The following is a 12,325-nucleotide window of genomic DNA, read 5'->3' on the forward strand; positions in this document are numbered from 1 at the left end:
GATGCCATATAGATAGTAGCTGACAAAGCAGGCGGTCCATAAGTAGCACGAGACAAGCCAGTGGGAGGCACAGAGTAGGAGCGAGCTGATAGGAAAAATCAAGGTAGCGCCGAGCAGAACGACCTTGACGACTGTACAACTGACAACCTCCAAGATATGGACGTGAGACACGCTAGCCTTGCGCTGGAGCAGCCGCGATCGACAGGACCACGAACCAATGGGATGAGCACCGTTAGGTGGATGAGCCGCGGCAGGTGGATAAGGCGATCGGTGTGAGGCAGCAGTAGATCGAAAAATAGGGTGAGCAATTGCTGGAAAAGTGATTTGCATACCCCTACGAGCGGTAATATGAGCTTCATAATTGAGGAGCTTCTCATAGAGTTCTTCAAAGAGATTGCAGTGTCCTGGGCTTGAATGACACGTGCAAGTTCCTTATAGTCGTCATCAAGACCATAAAGGACTTTGATGGTGAGGTCTTTAATGTCAAGAGGGGCATTCATGAGTGCTAGTTCATTAGACTTGGATTTGATAAACTACATAAATTTAGTGATAGATTGAGAGCTTTTGACTAGATTGCGAAGTTGTGTAATACGACCACAAGAGGGTGTACCATAAGTAGAGCAAGAGTGTTCCAGGCATCACGAGATGTGCAAGCAGCAGCAATGAACAAAATTAAGGATAAAGAAAGAGATCTAATAATAACATTTAGTACGAGTCAGTGGCGGATCCAGACAAAAAAGGAAAAGGGTGCTCAAAGAAGAGAGCTGGAGCTTGTTTTCCTTCTCGTTGTCCCTTGGACTGCAGCATATTGGTGAAATTTTCCAGGAGCAAGGGGGTGCTCAAGCACACCCCCGCTCCCTCCTAGATCCGCCACTGGTATGAGTTGATCTTGATGGATCTAGGTATGATATGCAAGATTAGAAGTTTGAGCATGGTTGACAGTATGTAGTTTGTCTGGACAAGGATGAGAACCATCAACAAGCAGATCATGACTAGTGAGGAGGGTAGTGAACTGTAGACGCCATGAGAGATAGTTGGAGGAAGTCAGCTTCAAGGGCGCATGAGCAATAATATTGAAGGAGATCAGGGTGGTCAGGTACAACCATAGAAAAGACTGCTTGTGAGAGAGGGTAGGCAGCAGCGACGACAACTAGGCGTGGCTAGGGTTTATGGTGTAGGTCTGAGGCTTTGATACCATATAAAAGGTATTGAAATAATATATTTTCTATATTTAAGAATAATAATACAAGATGTATTTATATACATCTTTAATAAAAATAAAATATATATATATACAAAAGATATATGTATCATATATTCCAAGATATCCTAATAGTAGGTAGTGCAGATGGAGTAATTAGAGCATATCTTTATTGTCTATTTTGTCCTTTCCCTGTAGTCAGGTGAAATTATTGGTGCTACTTGAATGCCCAATTGGAAAAATATTGTTGTAGAAATTGTGAAATGATTAAGAAAAAAATAGGCATGCATTTTCCCGCTATTCATTCTATTAAGCAAACGTAGAATAGCTGTCATCTGAAATCTTTTTTTCCCCTTACTCCAAATTGATGTCTTTTTTTTTCCCTTAATCAACTCAAATAAGCTTATTGTTTCTTTGAAGGTACTGCTGTAATCTGCTCACTGCTTACAAGACTGACAGAGCCAAATACGAGGCTACTGCCTGGAGCTGGACCCAGAAGTATGCATTGGGCTAGGACCAGCAACTGGAGGAGGTTGTTTTTGTTCTTGGTCAGTTGTTAATTACTTATGGAGATGTGTTATATTGTTTGTCAGTGGAATTATTTACTGTCATTTAACAGAGTAAGGAAAGCTTCAAGCTTTCCACTTCTCAGAACAGTGGTAAAAGGTAATTGTATGCATTCGTTTGCAATGATGTTGATATACGAACCTTGACAATCTCTCCTCTTGGCTGACTAGATTTTGGATAATAGATAATATCTGATCTCTGTGTCGCGCCAACTTTCAAATCCCAGTTAACTGAGTCACTGGTTTATTTTGATAATTTGATGTCGAACTCAACTCACTGAACCAACCTCGAACCTGATTCTAATTCTACATTTTGAACCAAGGATTGGGGAGTTGTGTTGGAAAAGTTAGACGGAATGCTCAAAGAGAAAATCATGTCACCAAAGAGAACCTTTATACATGCACATCAAAGACAAGTAAATGATCTATGCCTCCTCGCTTAGAGTCAACCCAAGCTACTCCCAATTGTTTAGGTGCATAATTCATGGAAAACTGAATAGAAATAATCAATTTTGGCTCACAAAAGCAGTATCTTATGCACGCCCGAAACAAATTGATATCAGCACAAGTTGCTACATCATGGACTGACATCTTCCTTTCTCTTTTTTCAGAAGAACAAGTAGATCAAAATACAGTCACCAAGTATTCCAAAGCCTTCTGTAAAAGCCTATCTCTTTACAAGGAAATTTCTCTCAGATAAGAGTTGAATCAAACTGCTCCAGGAACATTGAGTATCAATTTCTCTACCATCCTGCCTGTGCACGCTTCATAGCATTGTAAAATGGAGACACACTGCCGCTTGGATGAGGGCTGCCATCCCTTGAACCTGAATTCAACATGGCTAATTCTTGAAGTTGTTGCTTCTTATAGTGATCCTGCAATTCATCCTGACGATAAAATTTCAATGTCAAGTATAACATGGCATACTACAATTATGGTAGGCAACCAAGGACTCAACTGCTAGACATGCTGAGCTTGGAATTTTTTTTAATAAAATACTGAAAGTGATCGAATGATTTCGTACTCACCACTGGTTTCAGCAACTCTTCTATAACTTCGTGTGCATGTCTCAATCTAGCATCGATCGTATTTGCCGGCGACTCTACCTCAATCAAGATATGCAACGGATCATTCAAGTGTTCATAACCTGGTCTTCCCCTCATTTTCTCCTCCTTCAAAACATCAAGGATGATGAAAGGTAAATAAACACTAAGGCAGCCGCAAAAGCTAAATTTTCAGGTAAATAGCTTTCTTTAGGTGAAAATGTGGTCTCGTTTATGTTCTCAGTCATGTAAAACTCAAACATTTCTATAACTCAACTATTTTGCTGGACATTCGATGCTCAGACTTGCAATAGAAAAGATGCAGTTGAGCTGCCATGCCACTTTAGTCGCTTGCAAACATTCGTAAACAAAAAAAAAATGTTTAAAACCACTGCAATAGCTTCATATGCGAAATGCTATAAAAGGCCATTTCAGAAGTTATCAGCATAGGCAATGATAGCTTTAGAAATAACAAAATTGGAAAAGATTGGTGATCAAGTTGGTGGTCAGAAATGGTTTAGGAAGGAATCTAATGTCTTCTTAGTAGGGGAAAAATAGGAAGATTGAAGAGAAAAATGAGATCATTGAGTTTATGCTAATGACCATTATTACAAAGAAAATACATGCTTGATACTTGATAGTTTGTTATTTCTACTAAAATTCCGGACCAAATATACATTCAATGGCATGGTAAGGAACTAGAGAAGTTTGTTTTACAGTTCGATGAGTAGATATTATTATTTTTGGTTATCATAATGCAAGTTCATTACACTTGTTTAGATATTGCTTAAAGAATACACAAGCATAGATTGTAATTTGTTTCTTCTGGACACAGGAGGAATTCATTCTAATTAGATAGTTCAAGATATAATTTTGGGATAAAATGGTGTGAATAAGCCTTTGGTAGAGATAAACTTGGAATTTTACTGTTTTTGCAACCATATAGTGAAAGAGACAATTCTCCTTACCTTGTCAGAATCTTTTATTGAACCCTTTCCTCGAATGTAAACACGACATCCGGTTGATGCTTCAATTCTTTTCAGTGAATTACCCCTGGGTCCAAGAAGGCGTCCAACAAAATTGAACTAATGCAATCTAGAATGTGAGTGTCACAATGATAGAGAAATTACAGAGGAAAAATTAAAATGCGATGAAACAAAAAAACTCACATTAGGGTAGGTATCCACTGGAATCTCTAAACGCAATACTTTCTTTATTATGCATGACTTTGGACTTGTAAGTGCTCCTCGCCAATCGATCGCAACTCCTTGTGAAAAGCCTAGCATCTTCTTAAGGATAAATTGAATGTAAAAGCAAAGATCACTATTCAGCAAAATGTAATTGTACACTTGAAGAGATGCATCATTCAGTATAGGTGTTCCAATTAGAGTTCGGGAATATGAAAAAATGAAAATGCAAGGACTCAGCTAATAAGAGAAAGTCGAGTATGATTCCGATTAAGTAGATAAATATACTTGATCTGAAAGTAACATTAGAAGATCTTTCACATAGAAGCAAGTTAACAATACACGATGCATAAAGAAATTCAGAGATAGTTCTTTGGAGTTTGGAGTGTCTCTTTAGGGCAACAGATTGCAAGTGTTGAAAATTGCAACTTCAAACATATGCCATGTTACTTCCATACATGAAAATCTACAATAGATCTTAACTTGATGGACCCTCCAGCTACAAACACTTACCATATTAGGAGGATATGATAAGTTTCTAAACATACAGATTGATCTCTTTCCTAAAACTTGAACTTTCGAGATAAGTGATCAACCAGTCAAATTTTATTGAGACGATACGTCAGCAAGCTCATTACAAATTAATAATTCGGCAAAAGCAAGCAAATGATGAAGACAATTGAATAGTAACAAAATGGCACAAGGATATACTGAAGGTATAAACTTGTCTACCTCTTGTTGGGGTGCATTCAGAATACTGATACAAGTCCCAGAATTACAAATCGATTCGGAATTAGCCATGGGACTGGGACTTCTTTGCTGCCTCCAGTTACAGTCACCAAATCCTTGGCTAGAAACCATGCCTGAGACTCTTAATATCTCTGATAGCAAGGAATTTATCAAACTTTAAATCAGTTAAAACATACAAGAAACTAGAAGTATTATTTCATATATCGAGAGATCTTACTAACTAGTGATAATGTAAATTCATATCCAACTGAACATTGATTTACTTGTCCATAAGAGTGTACAGCAGAGTGTATCAGTTAGTGCACAATCTTAAAGGAGTTTTAACTTCTAAAATAGTTAAGAAAGAATTCATAAAGTGCTGGTCAAAAGTGAAACTTAGAAGAGAAAAATGAAGATGTTCTTAAATAGTAAAAGTTTCATATATCTTAGCTCTACTATTTGATGGTTAATAAAATAATGATTGCCTGGGAGATCCTTTCAATCACAAAGAGCAACTAAGATCTCTTGTTTTCAGTTCTAGAAAAGAAAGATAGTTCGAGAACATCCTCATATGCCAAATAGAGACTGACATGAAATGCAAACATTGGTAGTCTTTTAGCAAATATGCAGTTACCTTTCCAACTTCTACTTCAATTTTTCCTCTCAGAAGCAATTTTTCAAACACTAGGGGCCATGTATGCTCTCTGTCTACAAAACATAGAGAGACAATTTGGCTCCCCACCCAAAAGCAAGTATTTAAATGTGGAACTCATTTCAAATATACAGATTAGATTGTTGGAACTCCATGTTCCATTTTGAAAAGGTGTCGGCAATGAAGATGTAACCATTGAATTATTATCAGAAAATGATAGTTCAGATGTAACCATAGAATCAAACAGTTGATACGCATAACAAAACAAAGAACTCGTGTTAGCTGATTGGTAGAATGAACGCATCAAATAAACCTTAAGAAGCACTTGAAAGCACATCCTGTACACGGTTCTGCTTAACGAAGTTTTTTTTTCTCTAATCTGAAACCTCAAATCAATCCTTAGAAAGTAGTCAGTCACTGACCTTTGTTCAACAAGTGGCTACATATAGGAAGAACCTGCATGAAAGGCCCGAGTTTTTGATGCTCCGATAGCAGCTTTGCCAGATACTGACTGTTATTTGCAACACCAATTCTAATCACAAATTAAGCTTGATTACAAAGACAAGAAATTGGAGCAAACCCTGGGCCTTCCTGTAGGAACCTGTACCTGTCTATGTCTTCTTTGCTACTTGTCTGTGAGGATACTGGTGCAGCAGGGGAGGAGGACCTCTGAGAATATAAGCTCGACATGATGGTCGTTGAGAGGAAAATAGGCGAGATGGAAGAAAGGTGAGGTTTTAATGCAGGAGGAGGAAAGCTGCTTCTTCAGAACTCTGTAAGTCTCAATCCAGGCAACCCTTGCAACTCATAAAAGATATAAATAGAAGGAAGAGGAAAAATTCCGGAAAAGATTAATGAACATTTCTGTGGATCCATTCTTCGAAGTATTTTAGTAATGCGGTTGGCTTTAGGCACGTCCACAACTTTTTTACTGCGAGAGACAGAACAAAAAAAAAAAGTAAATAATTGTGGTTTTAATTGTTGGTATTTCAGACACACCAATGAATAATCAAACACATCTAACACTACAAAATGGAGGACGAAAGTAACAAATTGCCATCTTTTGGGAGAACAGAAGAGACTACTGCAAAATTGCCAATGAATTATTCCCTCTGCATGCAAATATCATCCCCTTTCTAATGTGTTTTTGGCAAAGAGATTGAACCATATACGTGGATAGTTATTGCATGGCAAAATGATGGTAAAGAAACTTGAGATCTATGGAGGACATTTTGGCTTCTTGCTGAATGCTGAGCATGCACCTCGTCTTCTTTTGCTATGGTTAAAGCCACATGTTAAATGAACGAGCAGAGTCTTAGGGCCGGCCACGAAGACTGTGACCAAGGAACCCCAGTCATGGAACAAGCTCGTGCATGCATATCTTGCTTTTGCTTGACACAAACTGGACTAAAGAAGTGCTGATATGGATTCACGCAATGAGATTAGCATTATTTATATAGAATCTTTTGCCTATCTTACTGTCGGAGGCAAGTAATCGAACACGAGACACAAGTACAATCGAGATATTAATGACAGTGGGAGATGAGGAGGAGGAGGAAGAGGAGCAAGCATAGGATTCCCTGGTGGTGTAATTTAATAAGGATACAACAAGGCACGTTGAGCTGGGGCATGAGGCAGCAGGGACAGATCTGTGTGGGTTTGCCCACAAAGCTGCCTCCTCGCTCTTGTTAAGCCACTGCATCATGTGCTATCATCTAAAATCTTCCCCCTCACAGCCAATTCACGTATGGCATACCAACTCCCATCTACTCTCCAAAAATCACAAACAGTACTAGAATGAGATTTTTCAGATTTGTAAGAAATCTCTAGTCATTTTCTTTCTCTGCTAGCTACCTAGCTAATGATTTTGTCCCGCCCAATACGTCCAAGGAGGGATGCCAACAAAGCCTAAACAGCATCCGACCACCAAAAAGTAGCATTAAGGTTCTCTTCGCCATGGAAGTCTATAGATACTGATGAGCGATGGCTCGTGGTTCAAAAACCGCCAAAGAAGAGAGAGGAAAAAAAACATATTTCGATGGCTCGTGCAAGTGCAAGTCATCTTTTGTAATGACAAATGCAAAAATATCTAGGGGAAAAAAGTGAAGCTAAAAGGCTCATAGTGTTTGAAACGGTGAAACAAGAACCTGTTTTTTCTTCAACAATTTTGATTTAATCCTCATTTACAATCACATTTTGATCATTTATACCGAGTAATATATCAAGTATTTAAGTGCAATTAGCATATGCTTAAGCTTTATTTTCCTTAGTTATACTTGCTGATTTGGGTATATAAATGAGATAATGAAATTGAAAACAATTGAATATTTTATTCAAAATAAACAAGTAAAATTTATGATTTTTATTTTTATTTTTATTCCTGTTATTCATTTCTATGTACAAGTAAAGGTTTTGGAGAACCAATCTAGGTATATTATTATAGATTTGTTATAGATTTATTACAAATTTGATTTTTTTCATATTTAATTTGATATAGTATAATTAGGAAGATTTGATTTGATAATAGTTATAATTTATTAAGAAATATTATGTGATTTCAATTTCTTAGATGGGAGTATGTAATTTGAAATAAGGGTGAAGTTTTCTAGAAAAAAAAATCACAAGGTTTCCTTTTGTTGTCCAACTGCCTCTAAGGTTTCAGTCTTTATTAGCCATCGGAGATTTTGATCTTCGAGGGTGACAAGTTTCGGCCATAGCGTCTCTTCCACCTCTGCCTACTTACTGAGACTCTAGCCAATCATGTCGGACTTCAGGCAGATGCCGACAAACTCTTTCATAATCAACTCTGCTCCAAATCACCCCATGATGCTGATGAACTCTTCCACAATCAACTTTGCTCCAAATCACCCCATTATGTAGCCAGAAACTATCTCCGACTTAATTACCATTCACAAACTGAATGGCCACAATTATCTTCAGTCGTCACAATCGGTAATGATGCTCATCAATGGACGAGGAAAAGATAATTATCTCATGGGTATTCTAGAACCAAAAATAGGTAATCTAGAGGGTCGAAAACAACTTTGTTATGTCATGGTTAATCAACTTTATAAATGCAGAAATCAGTGAAAATTTTCTATTGTTCAAGACTGCCCAAGATATATGGGAGATAGCTCAACCAAGACAACATTGCTAAATTCTTTCATGTTGAAAGCACCCTCTAAGACTTAAAGCAAGGTAATCATTCAATAACTACCTATTTGGCAACTCTTAATCGCTATTGGTAATAGGTGGATCTCTTATCTCTTTGAAACCCATAATTGGAAGTGTTCTAAAGACCAAACGTATTTCAAGCGATTTGTGAAGACTAAGAGAGTATTTAGATTTCTGATGGGACTTGATCAACCTATGGATATAGTAAGGAGCAGAATCCTTGACACAAAACCAATGCCAAGTCTTCGGGAGGTATTTTTAGAAGTTTGAAGGGAAGAAACACGTATGCAAGTAATATTGGGATAGTCAAACATCAAAATTTAGCCAGTTAACTGAAGCAAGTGCTCTAGCTACTTGGAATTCCACTCACAACATGAATGACAATCGACTGAAGAAGAAGGGATTCCCATGGTGTGACTATTGTTGAATGGAAGGACACACTAAAGACACGTGTTGGAAGCTTCATGGGAAATCAGTAGATTAGAAGCCCTCTCAGGACCGAGAAGTAAAGGGAAATGTTGTAGTCACACCCATGACACAGTGTGACAACTCGATTCCTTTCTCTAAGGAACAACTTGATATTCTCCAACAGCTCATTCAAAAGGTAAATATCTCACCTCCATCAACAATGCACACATCTACCTACTTTGCTTGGATTGTAGATTCTGATGCTTCAGAGCACATGATAGATGATAGATTATTTTTCCCACTTTTTCACTATGTGACAAACCCCAATCGGTGCGTATAGCAAATGGGGCATGAGCTCAAGTAGTTGGGACAGGAATTATTCATCTCTTAAACACACTAACTCTACATTCGGTGCTATTTGTTCCTGACCTTGATTGTAATCTTGTGTATGTTAGTAGAGTAAATAAAGATCTCAACTGTGAGACTAAATTTAATTCTTTTCTAACTCTTGTGTGTTTTAGGACTTGAGCACAGGGAAGATGATTGACAGTGCTAAGTTTCATGAAGGTCTTCCTTAATGCATATCTATTTTCAAGTTATTTAGCTAGCCACAAATGTCAATTGAGTCTTGGTGATAGTAGTCAGTCCAATAAAGAAAGTGATATTATGATGTGTCGCTTTTGACTTGGTCATCCCAATTTTTTATATTTAAGGTACTTATTTCCCTCACTTTTTATTAATAAAAAATTGAGTTTGTTTCAATGTGAAGTTTGTTAAATTACAAAACATACTTGAAACACTTACTCTCCCCCGACAATATAAGCCTATACATCATTTTTCTCTCATCCATGGTGATATATAGGGACCATTTTGTACCTCGAGTTTCACAAGCTCAAGTGATGTGTATAATCCGCAAGTGTACAGTTGTCGTTAAGTATTAAAATATATTGAACCCATAAGGATTGGATATAAGCACTAGAAATCAATCACTGTGAATTAGCTAAACAATCGATGATTGAGAATTTATGGACTAAAGTGAAGAGAAACAAGATTAGGAGAAAGAGGAAGAAAGAGAGAGAATTTGATAGAGTTGAGGATTGATTGAAACTTTTATTGAGGAAAATGTTATAAAAGTTTGGTTTCATTGTGATGTTAATCAATGAACTAAGAATCACCAATTATTCATCCTCTATCCCTATACATATGTAGGAAGTTTGATTCATTATCAACACTTTCCTGCGGTGGTCATGTCGGAGTGTCATCTGCATGAACATCCAATGCTACCTAATGGAAGTGATTTCTATGAAATCCAGTTCAAGGAAATCCCTTGTCACTAGGGTCCCCTAGTGATACATCCATAAGAATACACAAAACACTTGATAACATGAACATAGAAATAACCCAATAAACCTAATTCAACACTTCTTTGTAGAGAATTACTTCCCTTTCAAGACGATGCTCTAGATATCTGGTTAAAGGGTTATCCTTGTCACTAGATAATCCGCAAGTGTACAGTTGTCGTTAAGTAATAAAATATATTGAACCCATAAGGATTGGATATAAGCACTAGAAATCAATCACTGTGAATTAGCTAAACAATCGATGGTTGAGAATTTATGGACTAAAGTGAAGAGAAACAAGATTAGGAGAAAGAGGAAGAAAGAGAGAGAGAATTTGAGAGAGTTGAGGATTGATTGAAACTTTTATTGAGGAAAACGTTATAAGAGTTCGGTTTCATTGTGATGTTAATCAATGAACTAAGGATCACCAATTATTCATCCTCTATCCCTATACATATGTAGGAAGTTTGATTCATTATCAACACTTTCCTGCGGTGGTCATGTCGGAGTGTCATCTGTATGAACATCCAATGCTACCTAATGGAAGTGATTTCTATGAAATCCGGTTCAAGGAATTCCCTTGTCACTAGGGTCCCCTAGTGAAACATCCATAAGAATATACAAAACACTTGATAACATGAACATAGAAATAACTCAATAAACCTAATTCAACACTTCTTTGTAGAGAATTACTCCCCTTTCAAGACGATTCTCTAGATATTAAGCACAATCACATCACACACACATTAGATCAAATAAATACAAGACATAAGCAATGTCATATGGAAAGAAAATTGACAAATCCAAGAGTGTACATCAATCTCACAGTATAATTACTCTCTTAATCCTAGAACAATAAGATCTACTCTATAATAGGGAGGAAAGAATCCTAAGATAATAAAATCATAAGCTCAAAACTAAATCTAAAGAGAAGAAGCTTATCTAAGATGTTTAGTGTTCTTCAAATCCAATCCATTAGTCTATTCATGCAACTCTAATTCACAAAAGAGTTCATCTAATTTTAATTTTGACAAATTCCTCGAAATCTTATAGGCATCCACGATGGATGCCCACAGTGCCTTCCAAAGAAACGCGTTTAGAGCATACCTGATGTTAAGTATAAAAAAAAAATTTAAAAGGTTTCACTGCCACTCCCATACCCATCCACGTGCACCCCTTTTATTTTCTTTTCCCCCTTTCTTCTTCTTCCTTTTTCTCCTCCTCTTTCTCTTCTCCCGCAGCGACAAACAACCGAGCTCTCCCCCTTCTTCTTCTCAAGCACAGCAGCCCTTGTTTCCTCCTCCCGCACCCCTTCTCCTCCTCCAGCAAAGGGCAGAGCACGATTTTCTCCGGCCACTAGCCCTTGCTTCTCCTTTCTTGTTGTCCTGCTTCTCAGCAGCATCGTCGGAGCTCCTCAGAATCTAACGGAGTTCGTTGGGCCACCGAAAAAAAGGGGAAAACAAAGCCCTAGTTGTTGCCCTCTTTTCTAGCCAAGCACAGCAGCCACCGGAGCTAGCTGTGGCCTTCCCCGGAGCTCGCCGAGACAACCAGTGAAAAAGGGAAAAGGTTTTCCCTTGCCCCTTCACTATCCCAGCAACCTTATTTGTTTTCAACCTTCCCTAATTGCCATAGTTACCTTTTGTTTCTCCAACAGTAGCCATAGCTGCTGTCCTTTTCTTGGCAGTACCGCCAGAGTTCGCCGGAGCTCGCCGGAGCTAGCTGAAACATCCAGGGACAAAGGGAAAACAACCCTAGTTGTTGTCCTCTTTTTCCAGCAACCACAGTAAAGCATAGAAGGTATATTTTGGGTTGCTTTGTATTAAATTGATATGTAGTTAGGAGGGTTATCTAGGTTAGAGAAGAGTTTTCATTTAGGAATGTGAAGTGGTACAAGATAGTGAGATCAAAAATAATGATCTAGTGGCTTCGAGTCGTAAATCATGTTCAGATTTTGTCATGATTTTATTATCATTTTGCTTATTTGAATTATTATATATTGTAGATACGAGCTCGAGTGGAGCACGG

At 37.7% G+C, this 12,325-nt stretch overlaps 1 protein-coding gene across 3 annotated transcripts; it reads right to left on the bottom strand.

Annotated features, from left to right (window-relative positions):
* Positions 1 to 2,254: 2,254 nt before the first annotated feature.
* On the bottom strand, positions 2,255 to 6,536 carry LOC121981410 (KH domain-containing protein SPIN1-like). Of its 3 annotated transcripts, none has more exons than XM_042533919.1 (7): positions 5,986 to 6,536; positions 5,801 to 5,910; positions 4,730 to 4,878; positions 3,980 to 4,096; positions 3,779 to 3,895; positions 2,796 to 2,939; positions 2,255 to 2,642 (listed from the first exon to the last, which is right to left on the bottom strand). In XM_042533919.1, the coding sequence occupies exons 1-7, from the start codon at positions 6,066 to 6,068 to the stop codon at positions 2,511 to 2,513; spliced, it is 852 nt and encodes a 283-aa protein (XP_042389853.1). In that variant the 5' UTR covers positions 6,069 to 6,536; the 3' UTR covers positions 2,255 to 2,510. The 3 variants fall into 3 exon arrangements, with proteins under 3 accessions (XP_042389853.1, XP_042389844.1, XP_042389863.1); XM_042533910.1 differs by having other exon boundaries at positions 2,255 to 2,654; positions 5,986 to 6,473; XM_042533929.1 differs by having other exon boundaries at positions 2,255 to 2,654; positions 5,801 to 5,889; positions 5,986 to 6,472.
* Positions 6,537 to 12,325: the final 5,789 nt, after the last annotated feature.

This window comes from Zingiber officinale, chromosome 1B, assembly GCF_018446385.1.
Source record: "Zingiber officinale cultivar Zhangliang chromosome 1B, Zo_v1.1, whole genome shotgun sequence".
Lineage (NCBI taxonomy): Eukaryota > Viridiplantae > Streptophyta > Magnoliopsida > Zingiberales > Zingiberaceae > Zingiber > Zingiber officinale.